This window comes from Setaria viridis, chromosome 4, assembly GCF_005286985.2.
Source record: "Setaria viridis chromosome 4, Setaria_viridis_v4.0, whole genome shotgun sequence".
In the NCBI taxonomy this organism is placed as follows: domain Eukaryota; kingdom Viridiplantae; phylum Streptophyta; class Magnoliopsida; order Poales; family Poaceae; genus Setaria; species Setaria viridis.
In genome coordinates, this window is record NC_048266.2 from 35,382,057 (window position 1) to 35,402,493 (window position 20,437).

General features: G+C 47.2%; 2 protein-coding genes and 1 long non-coding RNA gene across 3 annotated transcripts; 1 reads left to right on the plus strand and 2 right to left on the minus strand.

Moving 5' to 3' along the window:
- Positions 1-6,394: 6,394 nt before the first annotated feature.
- Positions 6,395-8,816, plus strand: LOC117852370 (xyloglucan galactosyltransferase KATAMARI1 homolog). Its single transcript, XM_034734434.2, has 2 exons — positions 6,395-7,235; positions 7,331-8,816. Exons 1-2 carry the CDS (start codon positions 6,814-6,816, stop codon positions 8,466-8,468), a joined length of 1,560 nt encoding a protein of 519 aa, XP_034590325.1. The 5' UTR covers positions 6,395-6,813; the 3' UTR covers positions 8,469-8,816.
- Positions 8,817-13,275: 4,459 nt separating this feature from the next.
- LOC117854050 (uncharacterized) lies at positions 13,276-15,193 on the minus strand. Its single transcript, XM_034736331.2, has one exon. The coding sequence runs from the start codon at positions 14,931-14,933 to the stop codon at positions 13,716-13,718; it is 1,218 nt and encodes a 405-aa protein (XP_034592222.1). The 5' UTR covers positions 14,934-15,193; the 3' UTR covers positions 13,276-13,715.
- A 3,703-nt stretch (positions 15,194-18,896) lies between these two features.
- Positions 18,897-20,093, minus strand: LOC117854086 (uncharacterized). The gene is made up of 3 exons (XR_004640182.2): positions 19,908-20,093; positions 19,692-19,831; positions 18,897-18,975 (listed from the first exon to the last, which is right to left on the minus strand). It is a non-coding gene; the product is annotated as an uncharacterized lncRNA (long non-coding RNA).
- Positions 20,094-20,437: the final 344 nt, after the last annotated feature.

Below are 20,437 nucleotides of genomic sequence, written 5' to 3' on the forward strand. Positions count from 1 at the left end.
ACGGAGTATCCGAAGATAATGAAAAACTCACAATGCACCTATGCAAAACTCAACCAAAAGTAGATCGATAAATTACCGTGTACCATTGAGTTGTTACCAAGCTATTTCACTAGATACTTGTAGCACAAACCTTCTCAAATGATAGATCAAGATGAAACCTAGAGATGAGCTAGCACAAGCAACAACTAGTGAAATCAACAAATCAAGCACAAGAGACACAAGTATTTGTTTACCGAAGTTCAGATTCCTTCACCAAGGATTTCTACATCTCCGTTGGGTGCTTCCAATGAAGCCGGATCTCTCTCAACCCTTTCCTCACTTCACTTCTTGATTTCTTCCCATGTGGAGGTGAAATTGAAGCCTTCACAAACTTCACACGGCACACCACAAGCTTGGGTGCTCACCGGGTGACGCCTAGCCATCTAGGAGGCTTGACCTTTAAGAGTAACAAACGCCATGAAGATTTCTTGCTATGAACTCGAGTGCTCAAGGAAGGATTTGCTCTCTTTCACTCCATCTTTCAATCCCTCAACCTAAATCTCTTCTCTTCTCAAATCTCTTGCAATCCTAGAGATAGGGCTCTAGAGATATGTTTTTTGTGTGGGGAACCAGCAACAACAAATGGGAGGGGGTGAGGGGTATAAATACCCATCCCCTAAAAACTAGCCGTTGGGCTGCGGAATCTCCAGAACGCCAAAACTAACCGTTGGGTTCAAAAAGTTCTGGAAATTCCATAAAATTCTCTAGAAACTCCAAAACTTACGGAATCTTCAAAGAATTCTCCGGAATTTTCACAGGTCCACTGGACTAAGAGAAAATGCTATAAATTTTTACTCCGGACTCCTAATTCGAAGATCTTTGACTCTACGGAAAGCTTGTTCAAAGGACTATCCATTGAGCACCGAGTATAAGCGAAGTTATCCATATTCCATCCCTCTTGATAGTACAGCGTTACCTATACTTAAGATCAAAGAATAAACACAATATAAATAACTTGAGCTTGAATATCTTCACCATGCCACTTTTCTTCAAAATCATACTTTGAGGGGTTTCCAAGTTTTCTTTCTCTCTTTCTTGAGCATCATCCTCCTTGAGCTAGTGAATTGATGTTCCTCAACATATATGATCAATAATCAAATTGACATACTCAATTCACCTCAATTATTATGATCCAACAATAATTTGATGCTTTGCAGTGCTTCACTTTTCATGGCTTGATTGGTTCCTCAAAGTTCTCCCATTGCTCTTGATCACCATTCAATTCATGGCTTGATTTGTTCCTCAAATTCCATTCAATTCACCATTGCTCTTGATCACATATATCATTGTTATAAACTTGATCAATCCTCATGCAATTTTCAAATTTCTTTGATTATACAAGCAAACAACCAATGAGACCATACAATTTCACTTCCATCTTTGTCTCTTTCACTCAATTCAATCTTTGCTTATCATTTCTTTACTTTTGCATGCTTCATATGACATGAGCTTGACTTTGTCATTTCTAATAAAATCTTGCCAAATCTCAACAAGCTCATTAGTCCTTTAATTGCTTTTGCCATTCAATCACCAAAGCCCACAAAGGGCCTAGATGCTCTTTCAGATGAGCATTGAGCCTCTGCTTGTCCTCTCCACCTCCATGCTTCTCCTCAAGTCCTGCCTGGTCATCTCCATTGTTCCTAAGCACAATAACATCATTAGATAGCAACCCATTCTCAAAATTACTAAAAGTACATAAGAACGAGCTCACCTGTTGATTTAATTGTCTAGCTCGAGCTCTAGTGATTGGTCCTTGCAGAACAATTGGAGGAGTATCCTGTGTATCTAAAGGAGTGATGTCCTCATCAGAAAAAATGGCCACAAATGTGGGAAATGATCACCTGCAAAATACATGCGAAAAAAAATTGAGTGTGCCCTGGCAGGATGCTTGAATTTGCAATGTTCTACTTCTGTCCGCTCCTCCTTTTTAGAAGTGTGGTTATTCCTCCTCTTTTGAGGTGGTTGAAGCTAGAATATTTTTTTTCCATTATCTAAAAAAAATATGAATCAGTGAATGCTGTTAGAGGGAGGCATGATGTGAAGAGAAATAAGCTGATGTTGCCATCCTTTGCGAGCTAACATGACGTCACATTGATCGACCGATTTCAAGTGTGGAATCGGTCGACTAAAATAGGATGGGTTCATTTTGTATCCTCAATTGTAGATTGCGGGTTACTCGGATTCTTTTTAGGTTGATGCGTTTGAACCTATGTGGTGTTCCCTTCCATCCACTGAGCAGGGTTACTTGAGCTGCCAATCACATACTCTTGCAATTAAGCACATGCATTAGACTTTCTCCATTTTTTACAAAATTTTATATAATAGCTGGATATTTTCCTATATTATTTTGGATCAAAATCCTTGGGTCTAGATTTTCTTCATGATTTATGTTTTTTTCTATCTTTTGTTTGATGTTCTTGTGGGATAATTTCTTAATTATTCCTTACTCCATATCCTTACGGGCTTCCTCTCATTATGCATTAGCCCAGGAGGTCAGCCACGGCATCTTTGGTGGCAACGGACCTGGAGAGCCCACCCTCATCTGCGGCTTCCATAGCTGCCTCAAGACCACCCAAAGATTCGAAGAGGCTATGTTAGGATAAATTGATCCAATCTATAGTTTGTGGCTCGTCTATAACACCTCGGCAGAAAAAGAGGCAGCAACACACAGGGTTAGGAGGAGGTTGGCGCTGCTGGTTAGGAATACGAGGTCGGTGCCACAAGCTCGTGGGAGGAGGCTGGTGCCATAGTGAGTTGCTGAGAAGCCTAGCTGAGCCTGAGTTAAAGGCTGGGCCCATAGCGAGTCAAAGGCCTATGGCAACTCACTATAGCTGCATCCTGACCTTTGGTTTTAGATCGGAGGGCTGAAGATGGCTCTTGAGGTTTGGTCTCCCGTGACGGAGCATAGCGGGGTTTCATCGGGAAAGAAGCTCGATCTCGATGTACATGGTACAAATTCAGGCACGGTTTGCCCGTGGAGGTAGAGGGCGGCACTGCGAATCAGCGAATGTATCTAGAGGTTTCTCGTCACTTGTGATGGATCAGATAAGAATTGATTTTGATAACCTTCCAAAGTTTTGCTTTGCTTCATCGTGATCACGAGATCAACTTGCCAAATCTTCTGGATACTTAGCCTCCAAGTCTTTTGGAATGGATGTACGTCGAAGCTAAGCGTCTCGGGTGAAGAAATGGGCTAGGCCGATCGGCCTGGGCTCTTTGGGCTGATCGGCCTGTCCCCCTACAGGCCTCAAACATCTGATCGTTCCACATGAAAGTTGTAGAACTTTTTGAGCCATGCAGTTTAAACACCAAATTCACCTCTATCGAACTTCGGACGTGGGATATATGGCCTGCGCAAGGTCTGTTGCTGCTTCCAGCCTCTGAAATTGTCCAAAGTCACCTTCTTCTCTTCATTCCTTTTGAGTTTAACGTCAGTTTTGGACCTGGAATATAAACGCCCCCAAATTGGGCCATTTTCCTGAAAAACACGATTTACTCCAAAACACAAGGTATATGTAAATATGGTATTGTTAGGTATGATCAATGTTAAAGGTGTCATATGCCAATGTTGAAGATAAAAAGAGATAAAAGTGTGTCATAACAAGCACCAACACATACCTACTATGGCACACCTAGAGCCTTCCTGTTGGTCGATGGCTTCGTCATCTTTTTCTTGTGAAGCGACAAGCTTCTTCAACATTCTTCCGAGCTAGAGATGTTTCTCCATGAAGGTATTGAGAGCCCACCTTACCTTTGCTCTTTGTAGCGGGGCCATACTTCCCTGGTGTCTTAATTGTAGCCAGTGGCTGGCTCAGGCGCCACCCGAGCTCTTTTCCGTCAAAGGTGCATGATCATCAAACTTAAGAATTTATTTTCTATTAATCACCATGTTTGCAAGTGATTATGTAATGCTGCTTTATCTTATGTAATATATTTTATCTTCCCTACTCAGGTCGAGTATTCTATATTGACAATCCAAAGATGAATTTCAACGGATATGGCTATTTTGCTAGTTACCATTGAGCTAGGTTATGCATATTGTTAAATGATTTTTAGAAAAAAATATGGATATAAATGAAAAGAACATGACCTTCGGAAAAGCGAAACATCATTAAATATTGTATTTTGTAAATGAATAAAAATGAACTAATAGCCAACGGTAGCGCCCTCTCGATGTGGGCCGTACCTTTTTTTTAAGAAAAAGGTTAGCTCATTGATTCACTGAAACAATGTTTCAGAGTTTACAATGGCAATGATACAAACAAGGATACATTGCCGGTAGATAGAATAAGCATCAAGCTCACTCGATCTAGCGAACAAATAAGCCACCTCATTAGCACTACGGCTTACATGAACAAAAGCAACAGAAATAAAACTGGGCACATTGGATTGTCTTATTTGAGGTGAACTTTCAATTGTTTGATATGACGGCTCCCTGGAATTGTATGGATAGAAATGCTTGCAACTACATTAGCTTGCACCTGGATTCAGGTGGCGGTTTACCATCTTCTTGATTTGAGAGGGAGGCTCTATATCAAAACTACTCCCCCAATTAATAGTACATAAATACTTCCTCCTGTCACAAATATAACTAAATACATTAGAATATGATAGGTTTGTAATATGTCGACTGTACTATGCCACTTTGCAATATCTATAACAATAATATTGGCTTAAATGGAAAGAGTTGGACATTATGATTCTAGTAATAGCATTTTTATGTTATCAATCCATATAAAATTTTGGTGTATATTGATAGCCAAAGGTAAAAGAAAAAATAATTTAGGAGGACCTTAAAGGACTTATATTTATTACTGGAGGAATTATTATGAAAATAATTAAACATGTTTTTAGCAAATTCCTTGGATGGAACAATCAATGCAATTTTCTCATAAGTCATGGCTAGCAGCAGCCAAATGGCACAAACAGTATATATCCACGTAATTAGCTCATATATATACATCATCTCGTTTGATTATTGTACACGACGTTAAATATTGATGGATAATTTATCTGAGAAGGAAATTACAATGCAAGGATGAACTCATGATGTCCTCCCTAACTTCTTACACGCTGATGCATAACACCTGGTTCCAGATAGGAGTACGTATGTAAGCCAGGAGGACTGTCTTGAAGACTTCAACTCGTAATGCGTTATTGAATCTCGCGATCTTCGAATCCTTTCAAATAAACAATCACAACCTCGATCTAGGGCTCTTGGACTAGAGGGCTCACTGCTTTTAATGTTCCTCTTCTGAACGCCCATCGGAATCCTGACGCGAATCCGATCCTCTGGAAGTCCACTTTGGAATCCCACTGAGCAGATTTAATTGACAGCTTAAGTTAATCGCAGCGCAGGGATTGAAGGACGAGCTGTGGCGACATGTCATCGTCGACTGGAATTCTAAGTTTGGTGCAAGAAAAAAAAACGTTTTCCTGGGATGCAGCCCTGCCTTATGGGACTAACAAAAAACTCCAAACGTTTTTTTTGCAATCTATTTCGTGTTACTGAAGGAGAGCGCGCTGCTCTAAGTAAAACGAAGTGTTCTTGAAGGAACAATTTGCTTTAGGCTAGAAAAACTTTTGCGCAATCTCAGCTCTCAGCTCCAAGAACGCATATAGTTAACTGGCGAGATGTAACTGTATGTGCCTAATAACCTGAATGCCATGGAACCTATGGGCGACAAATGTTTAGGCCAGTTACACATATAGAATCTAGTCAAGTTACCGCCAGGCTAAGTTTGTCTTTAGTTTGGAAAACTAAGCAGAACTACAAAAACCAAGTATGGTTTCCTTGTCAATTTTGTACTCCCCATTTTGGTTTTTCCATTTGAAACTTTAAATCAGCAGGAGCACTGCCATATCATATAAGAGAGGAAAAGAAGTTTACAGAGTTACATGATAATGATTACATATATATTATCAGGCTCATACTCAGAAAAATAAAAGTGAACTGCCATTAGAGTTATACTAGAAACGGAGGCCCACAGGCCTTCTGTCTCATCCCTATTTCTCCTTCACAAAACCCAGAACTGCTTGTGGTGAAGCTTGTATCCTTTTGATTTTTCTATATACATAGTTTTTACTATGCATCTAGATATATACTATATCTAGGTACATACAAACATCGTCTATAAATCTAAAAAAGTCAAAATGACCTACAGTTTGGAAAGGGGGAATACGACACAACTACAATTATTTCTTGAAATTTGCATAGCAGAACTGCACTAATATTTTGCAAAACTACATAAAAACAAAAAATATATGTAGTTTTATAACGATGTGGTCTATGCATACAAGGCTGTATACGTGCCATGTCAGCATGCTTCATTATTCTTGTATATATGGTCATAGATCCGATACGATCATCCAACGATCTACCACATAAACAATACTGTAAATTTGCAGAACAATAACAGCTTGTATTACACTGATGCAGGGAGAAAGGTCAGTCTTGGATGCAGGATAGTAGTTTATAACCACTTACACAAAACCCCCACGGAGTGACAGTGTGTCACAGTACAATACAGAAGCACTTTACACAAAAAATAACATGCTGCCAAGTACAAAATCCAGCGATATTAAACGTAGGAGTAAATCACTGGTGAATAAGTTGACCTCGCCACAGTACCTGTCGATACGTCCGACGTGAAATTAAGTCCCACACAAAATATTGCATTGGCTAATAACCCAAATCCCTAGAACAAGTTCAGAGTACTAATACAAGTCTTAAACCCCACAGCAAGATCCATCTGCGAAGCCTGCCATCGAGCCATGGATGGCAACTACCCCAAGTACCTCCTCTATGTGCTCTTCTTCCTCGGCTCATGGCTCGTCACCTGCCTCCTCCACTTCCGCCAGCCCTTCTTCCACCTCTCCGGCGGCGGCGTGGTAGTCATCCTCCCATTCTCGCGCAATGTGAGCTTCTTCTCTACCCCTGCCGCCGTTGCTGATGATGATTGGCAGTTGACGCCGCCGCCGTCTTCGTCGTCGCCGTCTTGCGACGGGCGGTACGTGCACATGGTGGACCTGCCGCCACAGTTCGATGTCTGCGCCGAGGGGTCTCCGGCGTTCACCAGCGAGCACAGCATTTGTCAACTCATGTCCAATGCCGGGCTCGGTCCGGTGCTCCTCCCCGCCGGCAACCGCACCGACGACGGCGACGGCGACGCCGACATCGTCCCCAACACCGGATGGTGAGCTTGCAAAACATGTGCATTATTGATCTCATTCTAGCCATGCACGGGTTGGTCTGCGAGACAATTTTAATTTGCATCGTTGTGCAAGGCAGGTACAACACGAACCAGTACGCGCTGGAGGTTATCTTCCACAACCGGATGCGGCTGTACGAGTGCCTGACCGACGACCCGGCGGCGGCGGCGGCGGTGTACGTGCCGTACTACGCGGCGATGGAGCTCCAGCCGCACACGTGCGGCTTGTTCAACGCCACGGTGAGGGACGGCGCGACGGAGCAGCTGCTGCAATGGCTGTCGTCGCGGCCGGCGTGGGCGGCGCTTGGCGGGCGCGACCACTTCATGGTCGCCTCCAAGACCTCGTGGATGTTCCGGAGGGTGGCGGCGGCCGGCGGCGACGACGGCACGGGCTGCGGCAACAGCTTCATGCTGAAGCCGGAGTCCAGGAACATGACGGTGCTCACGTACGAGACCGTCATCTGGGAGCAGCCGCAGCGGGACTTCGCCGTGCCGTACCCGAGCTACTTCCACCCGTCGTCGGCCGGCGAGGTCGCCGAGTGGCAGGCGCGGGTGCGCGCCGCGCCGCGGCCATGGCTGTTCGCGTTCGCCGGCGCGCGCCGCCCCAACGGGACGCTGGCCATCCGCGACCGCATCTTCGACGCGTGCGACGCCGCGGTCCCGCGCCGGACCTGCGGGATGCTCGACTGCGGCCACAGCGCCCTCTGCCGCTCGCCGCGTAGGCTCATGTCCCTCTTCGCCGCCTCCCGCTTCTGCCTGCAGCCGCTGGGCGACTCCTTCATGCGCCGCTCGTCGGTGGACGCCGTCATGACCGGCTGCATCCCTGTCTTCTTCCACGAGGCGTCCACCTTCGAGAAGCAGTACTACTGGCACGAGAGGGACCCGGACGGCGACCATGGCGGCCGGAGCGGCAACGGCCGGAGCCGGTACTTCGTGCTCATCGACCAGGACGACGTCCTCCACGGGAAGGTGGACATCGAGGAGGCTCTGAGCAGGTACACTGATGACGAGGTTGCCGCCATGAGAGAGGAAGTGATCAAGATGATCCCGAGGTTCCTGTACAAGGACCCCCGGGTGAGGTTTGCGGGGGACATGAGAGACGCGTTCGATATCACCATTGATGAGGTGATTGCAAGGATTAGGAAGATCAAGGAAGGGAAGGATTTGGGAAGGAAAGATAACAGTGGTGATGGTGCTGTGGTTGCCAATGGCTCATGACATTCAATGAGATTTTACTGGTTTTTGTTAGTGTTGATGTTCTCTGTATGTTATTAGTTAATAATTAGTCACACCTACTCAATATCAGCCAACCGATAGCAGTGAGGATCAAGGAAGGCGAGGATTAGTGTTGATGTGCTATGTATGGTTCGATTCGCTTCCTGACGGATGCCGGTCGCCGCGAAGCTGCAGGAGTTGAGTAGGAGAGCCCTAGCATGGTCATTCACCGCAGCGATTATGTGGCATCTTGCAGACGACCAGATTAGCACCGCTAAATTATGGACGTAGCTAAACTGGTAAGTATCACTATTCTCAGCAATATCAGCCGTAGCTGCGTCAGCGGCAATGTAGTGCATCTCGTAGCGGTTAGCATCTAGAAACGCGCTGTAGCCCGTTCATTGATACCTTGATCATGCCATAAAAAACACAGGTTAACTTTTAACAACTCTATGAATCATAAACCATATATAGCACTAGTTAAAAAAATCAAAAGACTGCCACATGATTGATGACTTTTTTATAACGAATTTTGTTTAGACACTTAGTTATGATTTAGAAGACATGCTAGTTGCTAGGTGCATGGAAGCAGGCATAAAACAACAATCTATCAATTAAGAACTCCTATCAAGAAATTAAACTTGAATATCCATTGTCTCGGAGAAGCAAATACAACAATTAGTTCTTATCACAATATATTTGTACAAGCATAACAATATAAGATTTGTAAAGTATTTTTTATGATGCATCTACTCATCATTTTCATATAACCAATATAAATACCCCAAAAGATAACTTTTGGTTAAATATACAATTTTTATAACAAGAATTTATATTGACTAATCTATCAACCCGTGCTCCCCATGGGCTAATAATTTTAGAAACCATTGTATTAGAAAGTTATTGAAAATTAGAACCCCTAATTAATAATAATCATAGTTGTTACCTACGACCCTCTCGTTTATTTAATATTCTAACACAATACTCATATAGATGTGTATTTATCTTTGTTAGCTTGTGACTAATTTTTAATTAGTAGTTACTCTGTACACTTTTCCCGTCAATATTCATATACTGTTTTCACTTTGGATCTCACCTCCATATATTGTACTTAACATGAAAATAATGTAGTTATTTATCTTTGTTGGCTTGTGACTAATTTTTAATTAGTAGTTCCTCTGTACACTTTTCTTGTCAATATTCATATACTGTTTTCACTTTGGATCTCACCTCCATATATTGTACTTAACATGAAAATAATGTAGTTTTCACCACTTCCTCTCATACACGTATAAATGATCTACATGGTGTGATACTCATCACGCATATATACAATATTGTGCCTTCAAACTGCATGTCGTATGCCGATTTGGCCCATGTATGACCCTGATGCCGATCTTGTCCAGATGATCTGATCATCCACCTCCGAATGCAAATCAATAGCCTCCTCCTCAATCAATTGCCAGAACCTGAAGAACTCCGTCAGTAAATCAAAACTCATGTTATGACACACATCCTTGACCCAGCGAAAGCCTCCTAGTGCTGCTGCAACTTTCTGTTCTTGCGCTTGCTATGTTGATAGAGCAGGGGGAATAAGCCTGCCGGTGGTTGGCCCTTCAGCCAGCTATGCTGAAAAAGATATGGAACCTAGCTATCTTGAATTCATACCTTCTTACCGTCGGTGTAGTAAGCTCGCAGAAAAGCAAATCAACTATGCTATGGGACAAGAGCCGGTGGAGGTGACGGACGAATCGATAGAGGTGATGGACGAGCAAATCTCCACGGATAAAAAACTCGGTATTAGTTCCGGTTGGTAGGATGAAAATCTTCCGAAAATCAATCCGGGATAACGCAATCAAGACAAAAGGGGGTGCCTGTTGTCCCGGATCCCTAAACCGGGACAAAAGACTTCCTTTAGTCCCGATTGGTAATACCAACCGGAACTAAAGTGGCTGCCACGCCAGGTGCGGGACAGGTCTCCTTTTATCCCGGTTAGTAATACCAACCGGGATAAATAGTTTTGCAAAAAAATACAAAAAAAATTAAATCCCTAGGGGATAAATGGTTTCGCAAGTCACAAGTCTTGCGATTTTCACGCGAAATATGCACGTGCGCAGTCCGTGGGATTCGAACCCACGACCTCAAGCCTCACGTGTAGCTTCCTTACCATCCCACATACACACCACATTAGACTATATAGGGGATGCAATCCTTTTTTACTAAATCTTGGGGGACCCTTTTATCCCGATTTGTAATACCAACCAGGATAAAAGACCCCCTTTTATCCCGTTGGTATTACAAACCGCGATAAAAAAGTTTTGAGAGATTTAGTTCTTTTTTAGCCACCCATGGGGACTCTTTTATCCCGGTTTGAAACACCAATCGGAATTAAAAACCTCCTTTTATCCCGGTTGGTATTACAAACCGGGATAAAAAGGGTCTGAGGGTTTCAATTCTTTTTTAGCCACCCGTGGAGGACCCTTTTATCCCGGTTAGTGTTTCCAACCGGGATAAAAGATCCCATTTTATCCGGATTGGTGTCGTGAGCTTTAGTCTTGGGTGGTAACACTAACCGGGATTAAAATGGTGACCTTTAATTCCGGTTGGTCTTACCACCCGGGACTAAAAGGTTCCTCACGGGTAGCTGATTTTTTCACCCGAGACTAAAGAGTCCCCCACGGGTGGCTGATTTTTGACCCGGGACAAAAGGACACATTTAGTTCTAGTTGCAAATACCAATCAGAAGTAAAGCTCCTCGCACCCCCTTTTCTCTCAGGCCTACATTAAACCGGGATTAAAAGGGGGCGCATCGAAAGACAGTTCTCACTCGTATCCTCCAGGACAGGAACAGGCAGCGGTGCAGTTTGGGGAATACCGGAGGAAAGAGCTTGGCGGCGGCGGCGCAGGTAGAGCGGCGGCGGCTCACCGCGGATCCATACAAGAAAAATGGTGGTGCAGAAATGGAGATGGACAAGAGAACAAGGCATCACGAAGTTGAGCTGGGAGAAGGTGGTGTCGCGTAGTAAGGTGAGAGTGCCAGAGCTGAGTGGCACCTTGGTTGCCGGCGAGTGAGAAGGGGATGGGGCACTGGCAGGTCGGCAGCGGCGACGCGCGGGATGCACGGCGGACGAGGAGTGCATGGCGGCGGCGAGGGTCGACGGAGTGCGGCGCGGATAGGGTGAGAATGATGGGTTGCCGGTGACTAGGTGGGTGTTTGGCAGCACTCCACTCTATAAAAACAACTCGACAACACCAATTCCATGTTTTTGCAGCTCCACTCTATAAACTTCATGAAAACATGGAGTTATTGTACGTGTTTGACTAATTGTAGTGCTCCAGCTTCAAGAACATGAGAATATATTGTGAATAGTCTCTTTTACCCTTTATGAATGGATCCCCATATCAATCTCTTTTCTTCTCTCTCCCCCTCCTCTTCCTCTCTCTCCCTTCTCTTTTCTCCCCATCCCTTCTCTCCCTTCTCTTTTCTCCCCATCCCTTCCTCTGTTCGTGCAAAAATTGCTGACAATGGCGCACGCGGAGTGGGGCGATGGCGTGGCAGTGCTGGGTTTCCGGGTGAAGGCAACCTCTCGCGCGTCACCGTCGCAGAAGGCGAGGAACGTGCTGGAGGCCAACCTGCGCTCCCACTGGTCCACCGCCACCAACACCAAGGAATGGATCCTTCTTGAGCTCCACGTCACCACTCGTTGCTTCTTCTTCTTCCCCTCCTCCCAATCCGATGGATTGGGAATTGAATCAAGTAGTTTCTTGCTCGCACACCAAGGATTACAAGGGTGAGCTGCTTGCGGGAGCCGTGCCTCCTCTCCCACGTCCGCATCTACAACAAGTCTGTCCTCGATTAGGAGCTCACCGCCAGTCTACGCAACAAGCTCGATGCCTTCGTCAAGGTGCGCCCGCGCTGCGAGGCCCCCAAGCTGCGCCGCCCAAGTTTCCCCGGCCGCCGGCGCCCAGGACCGCTGCGCCGTCTTCATGCGCGTCCACGCCACCCCTGGCCGCACCGTCCAAGTTTCCTCGGCCGGCAGCGCCCACGAGCAACCTCTAGGCAGCATGGCCCCCGCCAAAATGGATCCATGAGGATGAGCTGAGGATGCAATCGGATAAATCGGCAAAAGAGGGTCGCCGTTGCCATCCATTTCGCCGGAATAAACCGCCGGTGGCAGCCCAGGGAGAAGGGGCGGCGCAGGAAGGGGCGACGGGAAAGAGAAAGGCTGGACGGGGAGTCTTCTTTTTTTTTTAATCAAAGCGGTACTATGCAATCGATGGCAACGGTGGGTAAATACCCACCAACTCCACGAGGAGATCTGAAAGAAAGTTTTTAGAGCACCCCTTGAGGTACTCCACCAAAAACATGGATTTTTTGGAGTTGGTGGAGTGGAGTACCTCAAGAAAGTTGCTGAAGCTAAACGCGTTTGGCTGTGAATTTTTTGGAGTTGGTGGAGTGGAGCAATTTTTCCTGGACCAGGCTAGGCCGCTGGGGTGGCATTTTGTGCTGGATTGAACCGTGAGGAGGAGATTAACGGGTCGATGCGCCAACGGTAAAAACCGGGCCGTGCCCATGCCGCTCGTCGTGCTGGGGTGGCGGCCCATGCCCAGCACGCGTTACCGGGCCGGGCCTTCACGGGCACGGCAGCCACCGTGTCGAGCTGTGTTTGGGCCGGGTCAAAAAAGGGTTTCGTGCCGGACTAGCGGGCTACGGGCTTTTTGGCCATCTATAGAGGCTGGGGAAGAAAAAATTATTAACTGGGGTCCGCAACGGAGATATACATCCGCGGAAAAGAAGAATACACAGGGAAAGAAGAATACACAGGGAATACATGTGGTGAGAGAGCGAGGCATGGATCCCATGACGTAAAATGGATGGTGATGATAGACCCAACCCAGCATGTACATGTACATGTACATGCCAGGCTGCATTTTCGTTCATAACCACCACCACTTGAACCTGCACCGTGTGCCAGTGCGAGAGATGAAAGCACCGGTGCCCAAGCAATTTGAACAGGCCACATAACTAGCGCATGTACATGTAGATTGTTTTTAAACGTTTGTTCTTATCCGTTTAAATTGATTCGCACCCCAGATACAAGATGTGTCCGTGCACTAAGAAAAACAAAATCGAAGCACGGGAAACCGCGAGACGGAATGCTCGCCGCTTGTGGCCGCACGGTCGTCGCCGCGCAAGAGAATATCAGTGCTCATCATCATAGAGGAAACACTCGAGTGCACGCCTTCCAGCTACGCGCTCTGCGCCTCCAAGAAGGCGTGGAACTCCGCCCTGGCCCTCGCCAGGCGCGGCGTGATGCACGGCGACGTCGGGCACGACGCCGACGCGTCCGCCGCCACCGCCGTCGAGAACCTCACGTGCCGCTGCGACGACGTCGACGGCCGGGCCGAGTCCAGCCGCAACGACGAAGAGTTCTTCAGTATCCCCCTCGTCGCCGACGCGGGCGGCTCGCCGTCGAACATGAACGCCATCTTGACCGGCGCCTCCGCGTCGTCCGCGGCGCAGCTGGTCTTGGCCACCTCCATCGCGAGGCAGTCGGCCGCGTCATGCGGCGCGGCCATGGGCGCCGCCGGCGGCGGCGGCGGCGGAGGGGGGCTCCACGACCCGCACTCGAACCGCTCCAGCGACGCCACGCGCGACGCGCTGCTGCGCCGCGGCCTCAGCCCCGACGCCTGCCTCTGCATGCTCGACACGGCCGTGCCAGCGGCGGCGAAGGCGGCGGGCTTCTTCCTGGAGAAGCCCGGGATGAACATGCACAGCGCGCCGCACGTGAAGCCATCCTCGGCCCCGAGCAGCTTGGGATCTCCGTCGGGCTCCTCGTCGTCGTGCGGGGCCATGGTCCTCCCCTCGGCGCGCGACACGGACCTCGACAGCGCGGACGGCGGCGCGGCGACGAGCCTGGCGAGCGCGGCGGAGTGCTGCCGGGCGAGGGAGCGCAGCGCGGAGGTCGGGCTGTGGGTAGCGACCGGCTGGTCCTGCTCCTCCCACTTCGCGCCGATGCCCGGGCCGGCGCCGTGCACCGGGGAGGAGGCGGCGGAGCACGGCAGGCTGGCGCCGACGAACGTGGGGCGGCGGAGCGGCGGCAGGAGCGGGGACGACCGCGCCACCACCTCCGTGAGTACGGACGGCGCCGAGAGCGGCGAGTCCTCGTCCGCCACCATGCCCAGGCGGCGCAGCGACGCGGGGTCCACGGGGATCTGCCGCTCCTTCAGCGTCGACGGCGACGCTGGTCTCGGGCTCTTGCTCTTGCTGCCATCGCCATCCACCGGCGCCGTGGAGGCCTCTGCTTCCTGAACCTTTGGCACCTCCGCTTCCACCGCTTCGCTCACGAGGGCAGCTGGTTCGGCTGCCTCTTCGCTGACAAGGGCAGGCTCTGGCGCCACCACCGCCGCCGGTGCTGCTGCTTCGCTCGAGGCGGCGGGCTCGGGCGCCGGCTCGCCGGACTGCATGGCAGGCGGCGTCGTGCGATACAACGTGTGTACGGCTACGAGAGTTGGGAGTATGGAAAACCTCGTTTTGGCGGTGAGCTTGTTCAAGTGAAGATAGCACAGATCGTGGGCTTAAAAGAAATGGCGATTTGACCATTTGGGGTGGACGGTGGTGCGTAGTGGAGAGCATGAAGAGAGGGCGTCGGATGTCGGATCGTGTACGTGATCGGCATGTACACCGAGTATTGGCGCCTTAGTGCTTGACCATACACTATGAACTATGATAGATCATCTCTTAAATAGAAAATGGAAGTTTGAATATGATAACCGACCACGTTCCCCGTCATATATTCTTTTCGAAAGGTGAATCGATTTGTGTTGACATTTGACGATCATAGATGGAATTATAAACGAAAGCATTAAAATTTGCCGTTGAGAAATTCTAGATAATTTGGATTCACTTTTCGAGTTCGATGGGTCACCACCACGTACTAACACCGGCAAGAACGCTGGAGAAGAAATGCAAAGGGCTGGTGGTCAACTCCATTGGCGAAAGCTTCTTGCGGTTGCCAACTTGCTACTGCCTTTGTTCGGTTTGGTGTGAATCCAAGATGATTGTAGTGCTTGTGAGTGATTAAATATAATCTCCTACAAGTTAAATTCCCCTCGGTTCCATAAAAAAAAGTTAAATTCCTGTCAGACCCCTCAGTTCTCTTGGAGAGAGGATTAACCCAAAAAGCCGTAAGATTGATTTGGAAGGATAGACATACGAGAATTTTCAACCGCAAGCATATATCACAACCAGAGGATTAAGCAACAGGCCTAAACCTTGGCGATCACATGGGTAAACCGTTTAGTAGGGTTGTTAAACCAAGTGCTTTCTCTTTTCCGAACAGAATGATTTATAAATTTGTTTTGACTTCTACTCCCTTCTTTGCAAGTTTTTCAATAAGTCAAACCTCTCTATTTCTTGACAAAAAATTATAGAATAATAAGTTAATTTCCACAATACCAAATAAATACATTATCAATACATATTTCATGACGATTTAATAAAATTAATTTGATGACATGGATGTCGGGTTTTTTCATGACAAAGTTAAAATGGATAATAATTTGAAACAAAACAAGTATATCAATGAAAATCCTTGTGCTTATTCCATTTGTTGGTCGGTAAAGAAAATATGCTAAGGTTAGCACTTTTATACCATAGGCCAAAAATTAGAAGCTAGAAGAACCCTACTATGGGCTTTTCAGTTTCTGGCTTTTGGGTCCAAAAGCCAATTGTCAAAAATTGCTTAGAAATTCAAACAAACAAGGCCTAGGATAAAAGAAAAAAAAAGAGCACGGGACACAAATTGTCACACCCGGTTTTATAAGGCCAAAACTGAATGCAAACCACATGTATGCCAGGATCAGTTTATTCATACATGCGGCGACTTCATCAGTGAATATCATTACAATGTCATACATAAGCGTAACTTTAATACAAAATGACCCTTGGGTCTAAAAGAGAACTACACTTAAGGGTTCTTGCGGAACGGGTTTTCCATCAAGCCACTGGCAGTCTTCCGAGGGATCGCCAGCCTAGCATGGAGCATCCGGGTCGAAGCCATCGTCTTCCTAGTACTCCACTTCTTCTCCAGCTTCTGAGCAGCGGCGGGGAAAACATAGCAGGAGTTGAAAGGAAAAATAGTGAGTACATCGAAATGTGCTCCGTGAGTGTGGGAATTATATGACATGAGGCCAAAACAAGGAAAGGTTTACTCTGGTTATAAAGCACCTAAGCAACTCATCCAAAACCTTAATTACCTTAGCACCTATTTACTAGATGTGATTACCAACACCATAAGCTCCAAACTACCAAGCCAACCCCTCTGCTAGTTGCTTTTCCAATCTCCACACTATAGCCCTAGCGCCGCCGCTGCCCAATCCCCAAGCACTAGCACCACCGCCCCCCACCAATCAGCTCCCGAGCATATGCAACAGAAGAAGCTCGTGACATCAAGGATAGGGAGGAAGACTGCTGTTGTCAAGCCTGCCGAGGGGGAGAAGAAGAAGAAAGGATCTAGCAAGGAAAAATATCTCCAGTTGCCGGCACCCAAGTACAGGAAAACCAATCAGACCACGTCACCAACTCTCGCTTGCGCTTGGAAGCGATCATCCTTGAAAGAGGAGGAGATCAAGGAGCTTGTGGCTGCCAAGCTACTCCAAAATCAAGACATCATCAGTTGGAGACCCACCCACGGCAATCCGTGGCCATTGAGGAACACTCCAATGAAACGATAATTTTTGCTCACTTCATCGAGCGCAGTCTTGCACTATAAACTGGAGCTATTTCATCTAAACCCCTATGGAATTCTCCACGCTATCATTTTTGTTCACCTCTGCAAAGCTTTTCTGGGAATCAAGCCCCACTTCCAGTTATTCTGAAAATTTTTCCATGTAAAGCCGCAACCGATGAGGGATCATACTCAAGTAGTCGGAGGAGCCAGTATGCAGATGCGGGAGAAACTCGACAGCTAATATCTGACGTATGAGCTGATAGATTCCAATGCTAGGTGGAAAGAAAAGTGGTGCTACATAGGCAACCATGATCCAAAACTACCCGAGCTGACAGGACATCGCCCCTCCTGGAACAACCGGTGGCTTGATGAGCCAACACATGGAGATTGCCTCCAACTACCCGAGCTCATTGATAGAATAGCCAAGCTGAAGCAAGAAGGACTCACTGGAGTTGGAGTAGCCTTCAGTTTTATGAAGCAATGAATTCAGCCCTTGCAACAACAATGCCACTAGAGCTATGAGTATATTGGTGTCAATGAACTCAGCACAGAAGTTATAGGGAGACTGAAACGGATGTTCAAAAATGTGGGCGAGATCCCCACTATTGTGCGAGAATTCAACGCCGCCAACCCGCCAAAGCCTGTAAGTACCCGTGGTCGTAGCCTCTGAGTACTTATTTGAAGTTTTTGGGTTTACTAACTTGTCTTTCTTTGCAGGAAGATGTTAATTTGTACTTCTCTACTCCTCCTCCTCCTAGATCAGAAGATACTTGTGAAGCTGCTTCTCGCGTGCATACGACGGAGAGCGCTAAGAGTGATGACGACCAAGAGGAGGAAGTACTCGAATCCTCCAACGGCACTAGCTCTGATGTTGCGAAAAACTTTGAAGTTAAGGCCCAGCCATCTGCTAAGGGCGGGTTGTCCTCTGGATCGAGGAAGCGCACAGCTGATGATGAGCTTGAAGCCGCAATCCCTCTGCCACCAAAGAAGAAACGGACCATTGCGGAGAAATGGGCCATGAAGAAGTCTATCACCGCAGAAGATGTGCCTCCCACAAAAATTACTTATGAGGAAGGATAAGATCCTGAGGATCGTGTACTCCTAGTAGGCGATTCCAATATCACAACGTGTCTGCTCGAGATGACATTGGTGGTTTTCAGGTACTCGAGCCGGCGGTGGATGCTGAAAAGGCGGCTGCTCTGGCTGCACAAGACAGGTTGCCAGTCATCGAGGAGGTGATCAACATTGAAGATGATCCGAAGCCTCCTGTTGCTGTTGATAGCAACACATCTGGATTGGTGGTAGACCCTACCGGTGCAAGAACAACTCGAACAGCAGAGGCGATGGCTAATACTAGCAATGATCATGCTGCGACCATTCAAACTGCGCCAAAGAGACCGTCTCCAACCATCAAGCCTGCTCAGATTCCCTAATCACCATGTTGCGACCAAAAGATTACCAACCGATTCCCATTTCATAAACAATTAATTAGGTTTAACATTATAAGCCCAAGCACCCAACTGGACTGCAAGCTAAGCATGAAACTACCCATAACCATCCAATCAGGGTTTCAAGGAATATGTTGGAAATATCTAGCAAACCCTAACGTGGAATTCCAATTTAAGACACAACATGCAACTAAGTCTAACTACTCTAATAAAATAAAATAAATAGGAGCAAGAATGATCAAGGACACTTGCCTTTAGAAGAAGAGTGTTCGACCGCTTAGAACTCTTGAACTTGGAGGTTCACGGACGGGTTCACAAACGGGTCGCTTCCTACACGCTCAAACAATTGGAAACAACACACAGTAAATAAAAAGAACAGTACACAAAACAGTAATAAAATGTAATGAAAACCATACTAACATTTAACACTCGTCGCTATGAACGTGTGAGCGCAAGAATTGCTTAAAACGGAGCTATGGTTAAAAAGATATGAGCAATTGAAGTTTCAGGAACCTATACATAATTACTTACAGTCGTGAAGGACTTAAACAGAATTATAGCAAAAGTACAAGGTTTTTTGTGTTAAAGTACAAGGAGCAGGGTTGGAATAATATAATAATAATAACAACACCGTGTTCAGGGCTAAGATGCAAAATTAACATGAGAAAGAATAAATCTGCGGTGATTATCAACAAGGACAGGGGCTGGAATGCAAAAGCAAGGTTGACTGGGCTCAGGTGCTGATGTGTCGCACACGTGGCGCTGACTGGGATCCAGATGTGTGTGCTGACTAGGATTATGTAGACACGTGGCGTTCTTTGATTGGTTTGCAAAGGGGTAAGTTGTGATCTAATCTGGGCCATGGATTTCGGATCTAAGGGCCGCCACTTCATCTTCTTGCTCCCGCACGGAGCGACGACGACCAGACACGGCGGCGCCATGCACGAGCTTGCCGGAGCATCACCGGAAAACGCTAGATCGGCCTACGGTGCACGGAATTCAACGGGAAGCGGCAAAATGGAAAGAGCTATGGATGGGTATCTCACCTAGGGCGTCGCGGAGGGCAGCGGCGGTGCGGTTCGAGCTCGGGACGGAGGGGATGTCGAGAGGCGATCTGTTCTTCCCTGAGATCGAACTGCGGCCACGAAACGACGACGAGACGCGGAGGCGTGATTTCCTGGCGATCCTGTGACGCGGGAAAGAGAAAGATAGAGATGAGAGGGCGCAAGGAAGGGAAGACAGGGAGGGAAGCGGTATCTTACTGCTTGGCGTCGAGGATGCTGGCGGCGGCGGCGGCGGCGGCGGCGGCGGCAGCTCTGCTAGGTGCCGATGGAATGCGGGTGGGTTGTAGATGCGAAAGGGACGAGGGAGATAGCACCGTCTCGTTCTATAGAGTGAGAGGGAGGAGCTGCGGAGGGATGAGGATCCTCCCGAGGTGGGCGTGGACGTGCGCGGGCGAGAAGGAGCTGCGGAGGTTTCGCGAGAGCTGTTACTGTGCAGCTTTTGATAGAGTTGAAGAGTGGGGCCCACTGGTCATTGAGATAAAGGGGAGGTGAATTGGGTTGGGCCTCGGATAGAAGATGTTTTTGCCCAAACGAAGATTAGGATTTAAACTAATTCGAATTCTAATTCAAACGAAATTGAATTCGATCGAATTTTGAAATAGACTTTTCACCCAATAAAAACCTAGTGCAAACTATACGGCATGAATGCACAAACAAAATTGTATAACCTACATTGATTATTTGTTTAGAAAATACATATTTCCTATAGTTAAGTGCCTTGCTATTTA

Excerpts from the sequence above, each read along its gene's own strand:
- LOC117854050 (XM_034736331.2), bottom strand. The coding sequence starts at position 14,933 with ATGCAGTCCGGCGAGCCGGCGCCCGAGCCCGCCGCCTCGAGCGAAGCA.
- LOC117852370 (XM_034734434.2), top strand. The coding sequence starts at position 6,814 with ATGGATGGCAACTACCCCAAGTACCTCCTCTATGTGCTCTTCTTCCTC. Across the intron at positions 7,236-7,330 it reads ATCGTCCCCAACACCGGATG|GTACAACACGAACCAGTACG; the intron begins GTGAGCTTGCAA and ends TGTGCAAGGCAG.